Raw genomic sequence first — 20,555 nt, 5'->3', positions numbered from 1 at the left:
AGGGAAACATAGGCTGAATTTTGGAAATACACTTAAGCAATCCAAAAAATGTTGTTTTTCTTGATTAACAATTGTTTACCCACCAAGGGCTTCACCACAAAGAGCCTTTTCTTGTATAAACAATAGCTACACATATTGCTACATGATCAATCCTACTTAAATAAACCCTGCTGCTAAAGTGACTGAACACCCTACACAGCCAAACACTTCCTTACTGTAACTTCTTTTGAGAGCATAACAACAGTGTCCCAGGAGATAGTTCTGTAGGAGTCTGCTCAGACCTGGAGACAGCTTTGTCATTGACAGAGAAAGCCCAGCCTCAGTAAAGAGAAGTGATGCAGCCTTAGTCCCTAAGTCAGTACATGTGAATAGTATTAGAGTGTGTGGCCTTGTCTGGATTTACAGGGCAGCTGGCCCTATCTGAGCAATCTGCAGTAGTTTGCAGCATAGTACAGGGATGGTTTTCAGGGTTACAGTGAAATAAATGGACCAAATTCAATATCAAACTTGTTAGAATTAATGAGGAAAAAAAAGAGAATCCATTCTGTCCATGAATGTTAATGATCCTTGTGGGTCCCTTACAGCTCAGGACATTCTATGGTTCTATGATTAATATTAATGTTCAGTCATTAAATGCAATCAGTAAATACAGAAAAACACTCATACTCTGTAATAAGTTTGGTTTCTGTTCTGGTGATAGATACAACCATTATCAGCCAGACCACATTTTAGTCTTATTTTCTTTTTCTCTCCTGCAAGCAATGAATTGTACTTGTTGCCAGCAGATAAATGATCCCAGAGGGATCACTCACATCTAGAATTAAATTAATCTGTTTTTTCAGGATCAAAGCTTTGTTGGAACTCATAAATGAAGAATCTGAACAATCACTAAAGGCTTGGCCAGGAGTTCCTAATCACAAAAGCATTCGACAGTCTGGAGTCAGCCCCACCCCTTCCCCAATCATGTCATCAGAATAACAATATTAATCCAAAAGTTTCAGAATTAATCTCTTGTGTTTGATTTTTTTTTTTGCCTTTTTCGTTGTTACTTTAAGTTTTCTGCCTTCTCTCCACAATCAGACAAGCCTGAAACTTACTTTTCACAATAAAACAAATTCTAATGAACTTCAAAAAACAGAGCATTCAGTATCATCAGATTTCAGATTGAAGTGTTAAGCCATTCAAGACATATGCATTTGAAAACCCTTCTCAACTTGAGAAAATAAGTTTTCTTATTTTCTTAATTGGAAGAATTAAGGGACACAGTATTTCAGCACCCACAATTTCAAGACACTGGACCAGGTTGAGGAAGACAATTCAGGAAGATCTTAATTACAAAAAAATTGTGCCCTACTAAAGTACTGTTATGTCTCCAGAAATATGTAAAGAGATTTAGCTTCATTTAATTTATAATTCTGGTCTAAATGTTAAATACCTACATCTAACCTAATCACAATAGACTCCTGTGACAGTAAAAAGAAGGTGGTACCATCAGAGAGAAATCCTTCCAACCTACCATGCCTATCTAGAGATGAGAAGAGCTATCCTCGCAGTGTGTCTGTTTCTTACTTTAAAGGGAACCTGACGTGAACTATAAATAAAAAGCAGATCCTATTTGCCCCAAAGAATTTAGCAAACATTACTAGCTGCCCAGTCATCTCCACTTGTTATTTCTTTATAATGAGTCAGTGACTATTTTGAATAAATCATGTGATTAGTGTGCAAGAACAGACTGTGATTATGAATCGTTTTAAGTAGCAGAGAAGAGAGGAATTTGCAACTGCTCTTATTCCAAAACCTAGCTCTTCGCATTTTGCCTTTGGTGATGTTTTTCAATCTCACAGTTTGAATTAATCCACACAGCTCTTACTTTCTCAGAAGAATTTTTGAAAGATTTTTCTATATCTTCACAGTGGTCATTCGACTTGGTGAACCTGCATAGGTTAACCATGACAAGGACAGGACAGGCTGGCTCCCAGGCAAGGGTTTGTGTTGATGGGTTATAAACAATATTGTCCCATAGCACCTGTGTATCTGTGCACAAAGAGAGAGAGAAATCATTACTCAAAATGTCCAGAAAGGAATCAACACAGCTAATAAGTCTGGTACCTCTACATGTGCTTTAAACCAAAATCTTGGACTTAACACAAAAAAACACTTTTTAGGCCACACTTTTTTCTATTTGCCTGGTAAAAAAATTACTTTCATATGTGTGCAAATAAGACAATTTCTTTTTCTGTTTTTCTGTTTCTGTCTGAGCTGTCATCTCAGACAAATTTCTGATATTGCTGGAATATTTGTGTGAATAATTTCCTGTTAAGCATAGAACTCATATATAGTTAACTGTCTCTTTTTTCAACTCCTTGCTCCCTCCTTTAAGTTGGGTATTGGACACCCTCAAATGGCTCCTTGAAGCCCTCTTCTCACACCATTTCTAAGCTGACCTTTTATTCCTTCTGCCCAGTTTGTATGTCACTTAAGCAAATGTGGGAAATGACCAGAAAGTTACTTAGTGTTTTTGTTGGCATAAACTTGGTGAATTATTTGGTCTGACAGTAAGTTGTTTCATTTACCCACAGTAAAACAAACCAATATGATTACTTCCTTGAAGTTTTGCAATACATGATTTTCAGTGTAGATTAATTTAAACTGTGGCATACTAATGGAGCTGCTCAAAGTCATTCCTATAAAGAGTAAGTATGCAGTACTTGCCATTTTCAAAGGGGCAAAGTTGTATCCTCCTTGCATCTGGAAGTGCCAGCCAACCCTACAACCAAACAGTGGACCTCAGTTAGAGGTTGTCAATGTTTTTTAACATTTTAAAATTTTTAAAACATTTTTAACATAAATGTTTTTAACATTTCAGGTGGATTGTGACAGAAATTCTTCCTGCCAAAGATAAGGATGTTTGTTAGAAAGCTTTGGAAATTATTTTTTTAAAGTTTTGAACCATTTTTTATTTTGTTGTTCATCATTGGGGCATTGAACTAAGGTGATCCCTTCTAACACTATATTCCTATTTCTAAGCTGTATATTTGGTCCAATTTCATTTAGAAAATCGTCCAGTTTGATTTTCATTAAGTTTCTTATATTGCCATTACTTTCTAGGGAAATCAAAACATTCAATAATCATAATATAAGATCTCCTGACCTGGGCAATGGCAAAGGATGCATCCTTAAAATCTGAAGACTAACACTTAACCCAATCTTCAAGTATATGTGCATGGCTGCTGCCATGCCCTATTTATTTAGATTCATCTGCAAATGTTTCTGTTTGCTTAGCAATCGTATTGCAGAACTTTCTGCATATACACTGAGAGAAATAAAATTTTTCTAGTGATCTCATATTTTCAGAGTGGAATGAAAAAATTCCCTAAGCTTCAACAAGACTTTGTGGTTCAGCTTGCCTATTTAGGTATGTGATTTTAGGTGCCACAATGTAGACATCTAAGTGTCACTAAAGTGCCCAAATTACTGTCACAGTAGCCTTATTTAGACCTAGCCAGTGCAGCCAGTGGAATCTACAGTGCAGTCCAGCACATCCCAAAAGGATAGGCCATCTACCTTTGGTCAGTTGAGCAACTGACTGTATTAATTAGATCTCCATTGACTCTAAGAGTTTACTCACTTAATTCAAATGTAGATATCTATATTTGGATATCTACATTTAGGTATCTTAATCTGCAAGGTAAATCCAACCCCAAAATTCAGTGAGAAAACTAACTTCACATAGCATCTTTCTATGTTATCAGGATAATTTTAAATTTGTTTGGGACCTTTTATTCCTTGTATTAAAGACATTCCAAAATCTCACTTCTCAGGTTAACATAAAAATCTGTAACTATCCTGAATATATGCATGGAATGAACTTTATCCCCCTTCATTCTCATTGCAAGAATGGCTTTAGTTTAAAACATATCTCATTTTTCCTTATAAGTGACCCTTCTGGTCTGTATTTGCACAGCAAACATAATTTCTCTTTGCATGTGTTTTACCAGGCTAATGGAAACATGGTATTTGAATCTCCTTTGTAAAACAGTCTCTTCATTCCCCAGCCACTGCAGATTTTTTATGTGCATCTTCCTTTTGAATTAATCTTTGTTGAATATGGATACAAGAATTCCTTACAGTTTTTCAAAGAAGGCCTTGCCCATACTTTCCTGTTAGCTTGGAATAATCTAACTCACTACACTTTTGTTCATGTTTACATGTTGACATCATTGAAGCAAGCTAATTAATCACCCTGCGATCACCTATTTCACCCAGATCTTTTTTCTTCCACTGTTATTTCTAAATCAGGACTCACATCTTACAGCAAGAATTCTTTTTATCAGAGCAAATGCATGAACTTGCACTTCATCCTTTACACTTCATCATCCTTCATTTATGTCACATATGAAGATCTCTAGTCTCCTCCAATCACCCTGACCCCCTTCCATTTTGATTATACATCCCAACTGTGTTCCAGCAAATCCTATTACACATTCCTGCATTTTGTCCCCATGTCATTGATGAAAGCATTTATATGAGAATGACTGTAAGTGTCATCCTTAAATAACCTCCCTACCAGTACAGGCTCATCCAACAGGAGTTGCTGAGTTAGCCCTGCAGCCAGGTATTTGTGGGAAATTGGCGGGAGAAATGCGGCACTCAATATGAGTGATCAGCAAGTCTCAAACTTTATTGATAGTTCACACATATTTATACTGGTGTTAATCACTCAATATGAGTGATCAGCAAACTTTATTGAGTGTCATTTAAGTGATCTCAAACTTTATTGATAGTTCACACATATTTATATTGGTGTTAATGAAGCTCATACATATTGCAAAGCTGAGCTCATCATTGGTTAACTACTTATCAGCCAACCATGCCCACTTCTATATTCTTATGGTTATTCTGTTACTTCTTCTACATTCTTGTGGTTATTTTGCTGAAACTATCCTCATATTTTTGGCAAAAGATCCTCTCCTCTATCCTGGTGTTGCACCAAGGGCACAATGTCCTTCTCAGAGGTTGGACACTGACTGCTGAATCCTAGACTTGTCTCCTTCTAAGTTAACCAATGGTATCATGTCGACGTGACCTTTCTCAGCTAGCCAACTGTCCACAAAGCTCTCCACAGGTATTATCTACCACTCAAATCTTGCTATCACTCTCAGTTTCCTCAATTCCTGTTCTAGTTTCTCATGCAATACTATTTCAAATGCTGCTGACATTCAGTCAGATTAAGTCTTCTGTCTTTTCATTGTTTATAAGAAATCAGCCAAAATAATATTACACATCATATTTCATAAATTATTATAAATTTTATCCCATTTTCTTCTGATTGCCATGTTTTAATTCGCATTTCCTAAAAAAATCTCTTCCTTACATTTACGTAATTCCAAGGTCAAAAAAAACCTTAGTCAAAAACTTGGGTCTAGAGCCTTTTTCTTCAGGTTTTTCCTCCTTTCTTAGCACAAATGCCTGATAAAATTTCTTCAATAAGAAACACAAATATATACCAAATTCCAGACTGTATTACCTCAATGCAAAGACAAGGAAGTAGCTGAGAATATTTCAGAGAAACGGATTTAAAAGATTCTTTTCCTTCTATCTGAAATGAAAAAGATGGTCATAAATCCAGGACAGTAAATTTCTTTTAATAAAGCTAAATGATAGATATAGATATAGATGATATAGATAAATATAGACAGAGATTATATAGATATAGATAGTTACAGATATAGATAATGTAGGTGATACAGATGATATAGCCTTAGATATAGACATAGATGGCATTTCCTGTGACTATGACCTTAATGAGCATTGCCACCTGCAAAGCACCTCCCACAGTTCCCCAAAACACCAGGAGTTTATCTCACCACAGCAAATGCCCCAGCATCTTCACAGGTGAACCATTTGTGGCACAGGCGAAGGTAATAATCTTGATCTCGGGGAAAGTTGGATACATTCACTGTTACAATTTTCCTTGCCCTGTCTAAATTATAATCTAACTTTCCAGCTGAAAAAAAAATAAAATCAAGCATGAAATTATTATATCTGTTTCTTTATAACTTTATTATTTCTATTTTATCTATTTATAAAAGGGACAGAACACATTTCATAACTTGATGGAGATGAAAATCAACATCTATAGAATCTTACCTAGAATATTTGAAATTATTATTACTTTATACCCTACTAGTCCTCTTTTTATTTTTTTAATGAGATATAATTTTCATTCAACATTATTTAGCTTAGCACTTCTAATACTGAGAGGCCAAGACACCTACCAATTTTACCTCAACCTTAGTACTTGGAATTTTATGTAGTTTATGTACAAATATTTGAAATATACACAATAATACTACTATAAGGGCTGATTATCCCAAGATAGTAATTTTCTTACATAGAAAATATGTGGAATTATGACAGACAAGTGTAATATGTGGAAGGAATATTTTTTAATACATATATTCACAGGTATGCCAAAAGCAGTATAGCAGTTTGGAAAATCAATGTCAATCTATTTATGAGGTCTGTCAATAGATAAAACATAAAACCAGCAATCCAAAGTGCATTAAAAGAAGACAAATCTATTTCCAAAAGCTTATAAATCAAATAGAATATCTAAACCTTTACCTCCCATGTAGCATTTTCAATAGAAATACATAGAAATACATTTCCAGAACATTACCTATCAACTACATGGTAATTATAAGTAGTAGTAGTTGGAAATCATAATTTTTTCTCCCTGCTCATTTAACTATGAAAATATGTCATTGTGTAGGTCACCAGAAATATCTCACAGCTCAAAGTTGCACAGGAGATCAGCTCACCTGAACAAGCTGGAATGTATTTTCCCACATCACTGTTTCTGCAATCTGCAAGGTAGAAGGCAGAGTCTGTTGCAGTGCTGCTTATTCACATAACTGTGTAAAAAAACTGCCAAATTATCCAGTAGATTCCCAACAGGAAACCTCTCTCATACCTCTTTTTAAGGGCAGACTCGTATACACTTTTAGATAAACTGCAAAAAAGATAAGTACTCTTCCCACACACAGAGATTATATCACAATATGCCTTAAGGTAAGGACCTAGCTCCCTATCTGGGGAGATACTGAGAAACCTCATCAGCAGTAAAGGCTACAGTTGATGATTTAGCACCACACTTCTTTACCTAGAACCTAACAATAATTTGAGCAATAATATTAATTTTGGTTACTTTTTCCTCGAAAAACAACTCCCGTTGTTTACCAGGCTCAGTTCTCTGTTATCAATAATCCTGTATTTTTGCTATTCTGACTCCAGCCTTAGAAAGAAACACCCTATCTTGCTCCCAGGGAGCTTACCAGAATTAGAAGCCAGGCAACACTTTCAGAATATCTGGTATTTTTATCTCCAAAACTTAACTCTTAAGAACATTAAAACAGCTTTTCATGTGTTGCTTTCACCCCTCCTTGCATAGCACAGTATTGGAGCAGTACTTTACTCTAATTTCCTCACAGAATCCTTTTCCACCAAGAAATATTTCCTATTTTCATTTTTTCACTCACCCTTGTAATGTGTCTTAAAACTGGGCTTTGTAAAACCTTGTTTCCTCCCCTCTTTGTTCACAAAGTACTTATATACTTCAATAGTGAATCAGGACTGATAAGAAAATTAAAGGCTTTTTCAGCACTAAAAGGCCTTACTTGTACCCAAGTGTCAAACCCTACAGCAGGGATGACACTGTACCAAGGGGGGCAAGGGCAAGAATCATCCACCCATGGGCTCTGGAGGTGGGAAGGCAGGACAATCCCAGGCACAGATTGAACAAGGGGTCTCATGTCATTTTTTGCTTTTTACTTCTCTGGCCACACTGTATCTTAGTTGGACAACGGTGCTGAATCTATTTTTGTGTGCACATGGCATAATTTGTAAAAAATTCATGGGCACTTCACCCCAAAACATGGAAAAATGCTACCTAATCTTTTCCAGTTACATGTAACAGGCTATAGAATGGGTAGTTAATGAAAGTAAAAATAGATTTCTATAGACTTTCTTATTAAGCTTTCCTCAGCTTCTGAAGCCACCCTTGGGCCACCCCTGCAGAGAAGCAGAAGCTCCATCTGAGGCACAGAGAGCAGGCAGGGCTGAACCTGCAGGCAGAGAAGGAAGACGTGCCAATCAGAAGGGCAACATGGACAAATGCATAGTGTAAGCTCAGTTTTCCACATACCTTTAGACATAAACTCTGGGTTTTATACCAAGCTGAGGCCTTCACTTGCTAACAAAAAAAATCACTGACACATAAACGATGACTGGTCCTGGCATACATGAGCTACCATCAGTTAGGTCAGTGAGTCAGGTCATATTGCAGAATGTGATTTGGATGTGCTTTTGCCTTTGAGGGTTTTTTTTGGTTGGTTGGTTTGGGTTTTTTTATTTTAAAGATATTTCTTGAAAAGCATCTGATTTAAGATGTTTCCTACCTTCAACATAGTATTGCTGACTCAGCTTGACTTCACAGTAATGTGGTACAGTTTTCATGGTCACATAGATGTGTTGTGCTACATTGACTTCAATGCAATTGAATTGTACCTGTACCTGTTTAAAACATTGATAAAATTGAGTTCACATATGACTTCCAGATACAGCAAAACCTTTGGTTAAGATAGTCAAGAAAAATATTCTTTGTTCAGATATATTTACATTTAAAAGCAGCATTAAGCAGTGTGGTGGTTTGACAGGAAATATGTTTTCTGGGATGCTGTGGTCAGGCCAATGGATGCTCAGATTTTAATATTGGCACCTAATTGGTACATTGGATCCGCCTCTGAGAGCACGGGGTTAAAGCAGGAGTATTCAGAAGGGTGATGCCAGACTGAGAGTCGATGATTTGGGGGATGGATTGTATTGGGAATTTGGTGGGGAGGAGGAGGAGATGTATTTGTGAAGTTTTCATTTTCCTTGTGTGTTTCTTTTTTTTTTCCTTTTCCTTGTAGTTTAGTTAATAAATATCTTTTTTTCCTAAGTGGGAGCCTGCTTTGCTTATTCCTGGTCACATCTCACAGCAGAAACCAGGGAGAGAGTATTCTCATGGAGGCACTGGCATTGTGCCAATGTCAAACCATGACAAGCACTGAATAAGGTAGCAGTAGGAAAGTAAAAGATGCAGATACAACTTGATAAAAGGATTTCAAGGAGGATTTCAATCATTATTTCTTATTGCTATCACCTTCACCTTTAGAAATCCAGATATCTACAAGCTATCAAATAATCCTAAAACCATAGAAATATCAAAAGCCCCAGTCTATATGCATTTTACAAGCACAAACATTTGCAGAATGGAAAAAAAAGTCTTAAGTATTTTAAGTCTTAAAAAAAGTGTTTAAATATTTAATGGCAACTGCAGAAAATGTATTAATTACAATAACAGTTTATGAAACAGAAAGTAATTTAAGAAACAAAAGTTGAGGTCCAGTTATAGCAGGTCATTCCCTCACTGCTATCAGTTAACTATTAAATTCCTTGTAGGTTTTCATGTTGGATAGTCTCCTATCTGGTAAAAGGCATTTGGAGGGTAAAAGATGTCTTATGTTACCATTTTAGTCACTGAACTGAAACTAGGAAAATTTCATTAAATGTGTTTGTTGATTCTTGCCTATAAACTTGCTTTACTCTAAAAGCTACTGGTTGCTGACTGGTGGCCCTGCATTGCCCATAGGGATGGATGTTCCATCATCAATAGACGCCAAGTGCAAACTGCAGCTGCAGTTTGGGAGAACTTTGTTCCATATGTGCAATCAGTGTAACATTGTACAAAGTACATGAAGCAACATATTTGTGTACAGGATTAGTAACCATTGTCCACCAGTAACTGCAAAAATTCATGCCTTTCAAACAGTTGGTCAAGGGTGGTTCTTTTTTGCCTCAGTTGCAAATTTTAGCAATACTTCCCCTTAACAGATAGTGCCCCTTCCAATGGCTTAGGACAGATGAGCACAAGTGCTTAGGCACCTGTCTGTCTTCTAGATGTGTAAACTCCAGTGATATGGTTTGACTGAAGTAATATGCACTTAAAATCTCTGTAGCATTGATCTTCCTAGACACTGGAGTCAGAAAAGCTTCCACACAATTTGGAGGGCACAAAAAGAAAGCTAGCAGGACTGGTATGAAAATTGAGCTCTGCAGAGAAGGGTTCCCTTGTCAAAAGGTAAGTGGAAGAAGTACAAAGATGGTGGAAAATTGAATTTATATGTTGTAAAAGGGAATTTTGTTGTGGATTTTCATTTGGGTATACTGAAGCATATATTTCATTGTAGTTTTCCACAAAGTCAGTAAGAAAAAAAAAGAGATGCAAAATATTTTTTTCCAAAGGCTTGTAAGTGTTTAAATGAAAAATTACTCCCCCTCAAAAAAGGAGTTTACCTTCTTTCCATTAAGCATCTTGCTTTTTTTCCTAGTGAATCTCACATTTATGCATTGAGATTGCTGTGTGTCCAGTGAAAAAGAACATATTTCCAGCCCACGAACATTCTCTGAAATGAGTTAGGAACAGATTGCAAAAGTATAATTTAAGCATCTTTAAGACCATCAAAAACATAAATTAAAATAAACCATATCATAAGCTTTCCTTCTAAGTGAAAGGAACATGTATCTCTGTTAAAAAAGAGGCATTATATGTAACTCACACATAGGCATAGGAACAAGGATTTAATACAGATTGCTATAAATGAAGCTTTAATTATGCAAGTTTAAAAATAAGCCTATAAACTCTGAGAGAAGCAACTAGGAAATATCTAAATGTATAACATATGAAGCACATGAATGGCAAGGTGTTAGTAAAAATAGACTATGCACAGGAACTTCATGTACTTTTATTTTCTTGCAGTGCAGAACTGTTACTTCAGATGAATAAACTGTTTCTCCTTCTGTAGGGGCAGTCACTCATGTTCACATTGTCAGAGCAAACAGAATTAGTGTGTTTGCCTGCATGGATGCCAGAGCAAGAAAGCAAAGGGCAGCTGTGTGCTTGGGGCACTGGCAGAGAACAAGTTACATGGTCTATATTGGAAGCCAGAATTCATTATCTCAGTTCTCATTCACTTGAGAAGGGTCACAACTTCATCCTGTTTTGTAGTAAAATGCTTTCACAAAAGTATTTTTCTGAGAACATTACATGAAAACAGCTTGGTCCCAAACATTACAATATGGAACAAGTTTTGGCTGAACAGCCATAAACAGAAGGTGAACAGAAAGGGCTCAGTAGCAAAGCTGATTCCTACCGTCCAGACTCAGTGTTCCTTTAATGTTTAAATGAAGAGAGCATGGGCTTCCTTGGACACATTTCATCACTGTTGAGATCTTCATGCTTTTCAGTACCATAGAAGATAAAGATGCAGGAGCATCATGGCAGAAGCTGTTAAAAATGCCACCTGCAAACGCAAACACAAGGGCAGAGAAAACTCATTGCGCACAGGATGTCTGGGGGAGAGCAAACACTACAGGGGAAGTTCCTGAAATCAGTAAGAAAGTGACCAGCAAAGCCAGTACTTCACCTAAGACTTTCACACAGCAAACATGGCTATGTAGGGGCTTGGAATAAATTTGTAGGCTTAGGGAAATGTTAACCCACAAGAGGAAGCAATCACACTTCTAAAAACTAAGGTTAGCAGAACACACCTTGACTTATACTGGTTCTAATTAATTAGATCTGCTAGATCATGGCTAAACTAATAGTTTATATAAACTTTTTTCAAAACCATTGCCTGTATATTGTGAGCACTCTCATAATAGTACTTTAATTTTAGGACTTTCTGACGGTCTCCATTGCTATTAAAATTTCTCTTTCACACAAGAGGGCACCATTGCATTCCTAGTCATGGAAGAGTGGGATTTCTTAACCTACAGGGAACCTACAGGATTTCCTTCTCCTTTAGACCAGAACAACAAGAGTAGAATAAATATTATCCAGGTCTTCTTCAAGGCACAGAACACAGTAATCAATAGGTACAGAACACAGCTACTATGTCTTCTTCTATTTCCCTGTGTAATTTATTCATTCCAAAGCCTTAGGAAATGGGTTTGCTGAGATAAAACTGTAGGCTTGTATAAAAGGAAAAAATAGTCTTATGGCTCCAAACCTCATCAGTTAGCATATTTCATCTCTTTCTACTTCTCAGTCTGCCCTACACAGAAATCAGTTATTTATTTATGAATTTATATTGGTACAGTGGATTTAATCCCCAATGTATTCCTTGGACTTCTCTACTTCACATCCATTGTTTGTAGTCCCAAAACCTAGTAATTCAAGAAACTATCAGAACAAATAACCAGGGAATTGGGTTTTGTCCCTTGGCTTTGTTGTATGCAATGCAGCACAGGTCTTTTTAGCTGTAACTATGTAGCTACTATTTCTTTGAAATATATCCTAGATTTCTCCTTTTCATACACAGCATGAAAGTTAAAAACCACACAAGTTAAAAAAAAAGTATTTTATTGACCATTCTCCTTCCTCTGGTGAGAGGCTAGAAGAACAAAAACAAAATAAACCAAACAAAAAAAATGATTCATATAATTCAGCTGTTCAAAATGCTCCTAGAAGGAGTTCAACAAGTATGACAAAAGGTATGGAAGTATGAAACAGCAGTGCCACAATACTGTGCTTGCCATAAAATTCAGGATAGCACTCTTAATAGAATCATCAGGAAAGGGCACATCCCTCAATGTCAAGCCAAGAACTCTTGTCAAGTGTGGATGTTCATTGACCCACATGGATTGACATCCACAGTTCTCACAGAGGAAAGGTATGGTGAAGGAGGAAATACAAAGCTTATCCTTACTTATCCCTCCAACCCTTCCAGTGAAGGAAAGTGCTCTAAATTCAAAGACTGAGAGTGTATTAACCTGAACAGGACTTCTTCCTGTCTTATGAGATCCTCATTTTCCCAGTGTCCAGTTGCAGCTGAAGGCCATTGTCAAAGATCAGGAACTGATACTGCAGGATGTGAACACAGGCTGACATAAATGTGGCACCTTCCCTTAAATCTGTTAAATCTGTTAGGCCTTAAGTGCCCTCACACCGAATATCAGGAGAAATAAGTCCTGTGTGATACATATCACATACACACAGTCAGAAGAGACAAACCCTTCACACCCAAATCTCCATGCTGTTAGCCTGGTTTTGTGTCATTGACCATATTTTGGAGGCAACAGAACACGCTGATAAGAACCAAGTGGAAAAGCATGGGAAAACAAGGACACTTTATCTCAACTGGCAGTTGGTCAACTGTGAATTATCCAAAGATATACTGACAACTAGCAAAGACAATTTGTGCAAACCAATGAAAAAACACAGATCACTCAAAATACACACATAAGGCTTTAAGAGCAGTTGGAATACCTTGACTCTTGAAGAATTTATAAACATTTCCACAGAGATGAGACAGCCCTCAGAAGTACAGTGCACAGCAGCTGGATATGAACACTGTATTCCATGTTCCAAGAATGGGTGGGGTAATAATCCTGAAGGTATCTCAGGATGGAAAGTTATTGCACAACACTCAATTAATCCACCCACAACAAACTGGAAGTTTATCATATCGCAGTATTACTTGGTAATTATTACTAATAATGTGATAAGTGATGATTAGTTTGAGCTCCATCTCTTTGCTCAAAAATATATTTTCCTGACTGCATCATATGAGATGGAGTTGTGGATACCCAATGGTATCTGGGAGTAATTGTTTCTGCTTAAGGTTTGGTTATTGGTGTAAATTTCTTGATCCAGGCTTATAACCTCACCCATTGCCATGTCTGCATAGAAATTATTAAAGGACAGGGCATTGTTTGTAGACATATGTAGATAGACAGGATAGATAGATAGATAGATAGATAGATAGATAGATAGATAAATACATATTCAAAATGGACAGGTCTTTACAAAGCATTCTCTTTGGGCGTATTTGACCTTATTTTTTAGGGGGTGGGGGGAGGAAAGTGTCATGACTTAGCTGAATTTTCTCCTTAGCTGTTACAGCCTGAGGTGTGATATCATCAGATGTCCCAGGGTTGGAATTATCACATGAAAATTCGAAGTCAGCCTGGGTACATTCCTGACATTGGATCAGCATCAGACAGATGCACAAATACTCTGCTGTCCCATCAGCAGAGACACTGTTCTCCTTGATCACAGTTTCTACTTTCAAACTGAGAACAAATATGTTATGCACTGAATAACATGAAATTATGCTTCCACTTTGGATTTTTTTCCATTAATTTTATGATAGATTTTGAGAATTGCAAAACATGCTGCAAAACTCTTTAGTAATAATTTAAATGGATCATATCATGCATGAGGATACTAGCATTGGATTACAGTAAATACATGATACAAGGATGACCTGACAGAAAATAATTTTCATTGCATAAATCATCACAGTATGAGACTCATTTCTGACTAATTCTTCAGTAAACTCCTACTTTATCATCTTTTAATCCCCCCTTAAGATATTTTCTTCTGGAACACACCCCATTTTCCTTTTCACACAAGTAGTTTTATCTATTCCACAGAAGACATAAAGATACATCTTGCTACACAAACCATCTGTTGGGTAAATCTTACCTAAATTTTCTGTTTATGAATAATAGCTGTAATTAGCCCTACATGAGAGGGAGATTGTTGCTTTAATAAAAGGTCCCTTAGTTATGGGCACATATAAGCCCAGGCATAAAGAAACCAAGGCTTATTATTCAGCATGTAGACATTTCCTTGTACTTTTGCCATCAGCTCAACCACAGCAGATAATTTTTTTAATCTGATGATGCAGCAATCAACCCAGAACTGTCACAACAGCAAATCACACCTTATGTACAGTTGGATAATAGAAGCCAGAGCTGAGCAATGGATATGCAAAAGAAATGAATAGATGGATAATTTGAAGCCTCAGGTAAGAAGATGAAATAGGAGAAGAGCATGAAAAAAAAGGCAGAGAAGACCAATTAATAACAAGACTGAGAAAACACCCAATAGAAAATCGTAACTGGTTTTTTATCTGATATATCTTCCCTAAAGTATTGTAAGAATCTGAGCTACTTAAGGATACTGGCAGTGCTAAATCTGGGAGCATCTCTAGAACTGCTTCACTGGCACATCAATCCATGACTATAAATTACAGTAGTATTTCAAACCTATTTGCATATGATTTACCACAATATCTGATGTATCTGTTCATTAGGATGATTCAACAAAATTCGTCAGCAGAGTAGATATGCAGTCCTACAATAACCACATGGTGCACTTCAGTTAATAAATACCAAAATTCACTACTTGTAAGTACTTAGAGCAATTATGAAATTGATTAAATTTTAGACTGACAGCCTCTCTTTCACAAGAGATTGCAATGCACAGTAAATTAAAAGGGTTTCATGGTTATGTGTTCAGAAAACATTTCAAACTTTTAGAGATATTGAACAACACTCTGATATACTGTGCCAAATACATTTTCTGAAAATGTAATTTTTTTTAAATCATTGATACTTTGATATCCATGTATGGATATATTACAGTGAATTTCAAATACTACAGTAGTTCTTATGTCTAGAAGAGCAGGAGGAAAAAGGCAGAGTCAAAGTCACATTCCCAAATACTACTGAGGGGGTGGTTGCAAATTTTAGGAAATATCTTTTTGTTGCTGCTAAAAGAAATTACTACTGCAAAAGTCCTCTACTAGTCCTAGTTAAGGTCTTTTAAGGTAATCTTAACTCAAATAACAAGTAATTTTAAAAAATAATATAGAAAAGGAAGTATGCAAAGGAGTATACACCCACCGTTGCACAAGTAAATTAGGATGAAGACAAAAAATGCTTTTTCATCACCCCTCTAAGGCTGAGTCATTCTACATGTTACTTGTGTTGAAGATAGCTGATAAGTTTTTTTCAGATAGCACTGAAAAACCTACAACCAACTTCATGTATATCATCCTCAAAGATATGGATCTTTAGTTTACAAACCCTTCAGTTCATTCAACCCTTCAGTTAAATGAAACATCTAGCTTATCTGATGTGCATCAACTGCATGTCCCTGCATCAGGGCTTGGACCAGATGACTCCCAGAAGCCCCTTCTGACCTCAGCTCTGAGCAATTCTGGCAGTCAACAGAGAGTGACAACCCCTCTTGCCTCTCTCCCTGCATAGAAATTCCCTTGTCCTGAAATGGTTGGAATGAATCACCACCTCGTGGTACCTGTGAGTCTCCACTATCTAGATCTGCAGTTGTGTAACACCCAGCAGAGATTTTAACTCATAACCAACAGAATTACGGGTGTTCTTCCCTTTGAGAACAGGCTGAAGGGCTTGATTCTCTCAGCCTGTACTGCTCAAGGATGTTCTTCCCTTTGAGAACAGGCTGAAGGGCTTGATTCTCTCAGCCTGTACTGCTCAAGGATGTAAAGGCATGCTTCAGCTAGGGTCAACACCCCTGTTTCTTCTTCTACCTTCCACATAGTTTGTGCAACTACCAGCTCAGCTGCCCAGTCCTAACAAGATTCATTTACAACCCCTGAACCAGCCACCAAAGGCTCACTCTGCTGACCGGCAGAAGACAAACACATATTCTTTCTCTCCATCTCAACACAACCCCATAAATGCCATCCATTCTGAGTAAGGATTTGTGCCAGCTGGCATTCAGCATCTCACATGCTGGAGCTCAGCATTGGATCTTCCCCCTGTCTATGCCCTCACTGCCATGTGGATTCAGGAAAGGCACTGTGGACACCAGCAGTGCTCAGAGCTGAGCCTCCAGCTAGGACAGTCCTCTCAGGGGAGACTGTCCTCTGAATGGGGACTAGGACTGTCCTCTCAGTGGGGACAATGACTGCCCTCTCAGGCAGGACTGTGACTGTCCTCTCAGGGGGGACTAGGACTGTCCTCTCAGTGGGGACAATGACTGCCCTCTCAGGCAGGACTGTGACTGTCCTCTCAGGGGGGACTGGGACTGTCCTCTCAGTGGGGACAATGACTGCCCTCTCAGGCAGGACTGTGACTGTCCTCTCAGGGGGGACTGTTTGCAAGGCAGCTGCCTCATGCTTCCCTGCAAATGAGTGTGTGCACTGGAGGAGTGACTGATGGAGGCTTCAGAGGTCAGGTAACTCAAGGCCCTGTGTTATTACTGTAGGCAATATCTATAATGAGTATAAGCAATAAAATCATGCAAAATGACTTAGCAAACTCTCTTTCCTTCACTATGGTAAGGAAAACTATTAAGCTATTGTCATTATTAACCCAATATTTATCAAAACCTACCAATTTCCAATGTTTTTTATGAAAGAACTGGTAGCAAATACTCTTTCGTGACAGTGATCTGATGTCACTAGGATAATGGATTTAATATCTTTAATAAATTTTCTTTAAAAATAAACATAGTAAAAATGTAAATTATGTATACTCACCAGAAGGTTTGCTTTTACAGTGAATCCCCTGCAAACAGAAAAAAAATATTTTAAAATCTGAAGTAATAATAAAAATAAATATTGCTCAATCATTGTACACAAGTAAACATACCCTAAACAGATAAACATATTCATAGTCCACAACAGAAATAATTTTCAAAGTTAAACAAATTATTTTCTAATACAGTGAAAAAGCACATCAGTGCTGCATATGACAGCCTGATATATATGGGGATACAAGATCAGCATTATCCTCATTTTCATGTATTTCTACTGAGGTGTTTAATTGCTTTAACAAGTATGAGTTCCATCAAATAAAGACATTATTTATCAGGTACTACCATTCCTACTGACCAAGAGTTCATGCATTATTTCATTAAACTCTACAATGGATTTGTTCACCAGGGCAAAGAAACCAAACGATTTTATAATGGACGATATCTAGAACATTACTGAATATATATTGTTTTTAGAAGATCCTACTAGAAAGGAAGAATTATGGCAATTGCAAATGAAGTCTAGAAATAAGACTTTTTATTTCAAACATCTGGTTTAGAAGACTGAAAATTAAATTACTCAACCACAGTATTTATTGTGTTCAAGGGAAAGTGTCTTTGTAAGAGGCAAAGTGAACCTGGCATTGAGATTTTAACAAGCTTCCAGCTATCTTTCAGACAGACTACATCCATTTTCCCAGTAAAATAAACATTTAACCACACACTAAAATTTTGTAGAGTACAAAAATAACAAATCTTACATTGACTGCTATGCATGACATTCTAAAGAAAGGCTATTCCTTAGCCAGCAAACACTGGTTGCTGCTGTTCTGGCATAGCCCTTATACCAGTATTCTTTTGCATACAGAATATATGTTCCCATGTTCTTCCCTTTAAAAGCAGTGTCCTGTTGACAGAGATACTTTTATCACACCCACAAAAGTAGCAGGCAGCGCCTTGTCTCCTCTGCTCTCAAACGGGATGGCAGCTCTCAGTCCTTTAAAAACATTTTAGGATCTTGTCAACAAACCAACAATCTGTGAGCTTCAGAGCCAGAAAAGTCTTCTGGTGGACATTTAGAAGTTCTTTAATTGAAACACAGAGGCTACAGCCTGGGCAAGCATTAGCACATCATAAAATAACTATTGCTTGGTTTTCCAGGGGGCTTTCATCCACAGGGAATCCTGTGCTCCTCAGAAATAAAGCTGTGGAGCAAAACCATGTTATTGCAGCAGGTGAGAAATGGCAGCATATTCACTCCCAGCTGCCTGGGGTATCTGAGAAATGTGTCCTGTCCTTCATGACAGCTTTTTATTTGATCTAAATATGCTCCTTCTTAAAGGAGGCCTTTAGAAAACCAGTGACCATTGTCTAACGTGTATCAGTTCCCATTCTTCTGTCATTTTGGCAGTTCTATTTTTTAACAATCACTTTTGGACATAAGTTGTCATCTTTTACTACTGGCAATTTGGTACTATGACTCAAAAAAGTGCAAATGCATAAAAGGTGGTATTTTAAACCACATTTTATAAGACGACAGATGTAGTCATATACTGTCATAGACTAAAGATTAGAAAAATTATTTGTGACATTGTTAAAGATATTGGTTTGGCTGCTTCTACAGCATAATACATTGACACTCAAATTAGGACCTGTTGCAACAGACAAGGGGTAATGGTTTTAAATTAAAAGAGAGTAGATTTAGATCAGATGTAAGTAAGAAAATGTTTTACAGTGAGGGTGGTGGAAACATTCAAGGCCGGGTTGGATGGGGCTCTGAGCACCCTGATCCAGTCGGAGCTATCCCTGCTCACCACAGGGGACTTGATGACTTTTAAGTTCCCTTCCAGCCCAAAACATTTTATGATTCTATAAAGTATACCAAACTTCTTCACATAACTGTTCTAAAACTGGGATACTTCTGTTTCAAAGGTTTTATAATTTCCTCAAATCCCCATGAAAACTGAAAATGGTAACTGATAAGACCTAATTTCTGCTGTAGAAATACTAGTTATTTATTAATTATTTCAGAAAGGAACTGCTGGATCAACTAATTTTTCAGCATTTACTGGAAGAAATTAATCTTTCGTGAGGCTGATCATTCAGCAAATTACTTCCATATTCTTTACTTCCCATTTTGCAGCCAGACTGTTGAAAATATTTTGGTTAGGTGGCTTGACAGAGTTCCCAATTGCCAGTCAAAATTTCTTAGAACAGCATCTTTAACTTCTCTAACCATTCTTTCTGGTTACAGCCTTAGTGCAAAAATTGTATTTAAAAAAATCAAGATCACACTGAATTAAAGAACAAAAAACTCACAAATATCAAAGGATTCAGCCTTTTGATTAGTGAAGGTCATCCCCCTGTTATGACACTTGAAAATTGAAAACTGAATGTAAAATAATTAAATTAGATAAATTGCAGGGGAAAAACCAAAACACCCACTTCTGTGGGCTATGGCATGATAAAGAAATTATCTTATACCTTATTGTCTTTTAGTCTGTCCTAATTAATTATTGGTTTTCACTATTGCATAGAGGAATCCTTCTATCTGAACTCTTACATTTATTTTCTTGTCCTTTCCACGGGAAAGAAAGAAATATCCTTCTGTGACTTTTGACCTGGTAGGGAGCTGTTTTGACATTCTTGGGCACTTAGTTGTGTTCTGGGTGAGGAGTCGTTGGGAAGATTTACATAAATAATCAAATATTTGCATGAACACTTGCCAGTTACAGCAATATTTGTTCACAGCCCAATTTCTTATTTTTTTAAGAAGTGTTTCTTTTTATTGTACAATACCAAGTGGGTGGGGGTGATATTTTCTTTTACAATCACTTTGCAAAACAGTCCAAAGAGACAATTTGTCTGAAAGAATAACTCAAATGAATTAACCAAGTTCCTCTCCCACTTTCTATATCTTTTGTTTTCAGGAATTTTCAGTGATGAGTGCAATAAAAAAACATAACATACTAAAACAGGAATGGAAATTTTCTTCCCCTTTTTCAAATGCCTAGGGCATCTTTTATGCAAAAATAAGATCCTGAACATGATAGTACATTTTACTCCTATACAGGGAGAATCTTTGATTCATATCTTCTTTGGCAAAGAGCCTAAGTAAAATATACTTACACAATGCACAAAC

General features: G+C 36.9%; 1 protein-coding gene across 3 annotated transcripts in view; it reads right to left on the bottom strand.

The window, feature by feature from the left end:
• Positions 1-20,555, bottom strand: part of IL17REL (interleukin 17 receptor E like) — a 45,450-nt gene that overhangs the window by 9,721 nt on the left and 15,174 nt on the right. For all 3 annotated transcript variants that reach the window (XM_077179052.1, XM_077179051.1, XM_077179050.1), the window contains exons 2-10: positions 17,418-17,445; positions 11,256-11,405; positions 10,399-10,508; positions 8,460-8,574; positions 6,825-6,869; positions 5,868-6,007; positions 5,528-5,599; positions 2,713-2,767; positions 1,871-2,034 (exon numbers count right to left, since the gene is read on the bottom strand). In XM_077179052.1, coding sequence (XP_077035167.1) covers positions 1,871-2,034; positions 2,713-2,767; positions 5,528-5,599; positions 5,868-6,007; positions 6,825-6,869; positions 8,460-8,574; positions 10,399-10,508; positions 11,256-11,405; positions 17,418-17,445 — 879 coding nt within the window. The remainder of the gene's footprint in view (positions 1-1,870; positions 2,035-2,712; positions 2,768-5,527; positions 5,600-5,867; positions 6,008-6,824; positions 6,870-8,459; positions 8,575-10,398; positions 10,509-11,255; positions 11,406-17,417; positions 17,446-20,555) is intronic.

The sequence above is a fragment of the Agelaius phoeniceus genome, chromosome 5 (assembly GCF_051311805.1).
Source record: "Agelaius phoeniceus isolate bAgePho1 chromosome 5, bAgePho1.hap1, whole genome shotgun sequence".
NCBI classification, from domain to species: domain Eukaryota; kingdom Metazoa; phylum Chordata; class Aves; order Passeriformes; family Icteridae; genus Agelaius; species Agelaius phoeniceus.
This window is presented reverse-complemented; position numbering and strand designations above follow the sequence as displayed.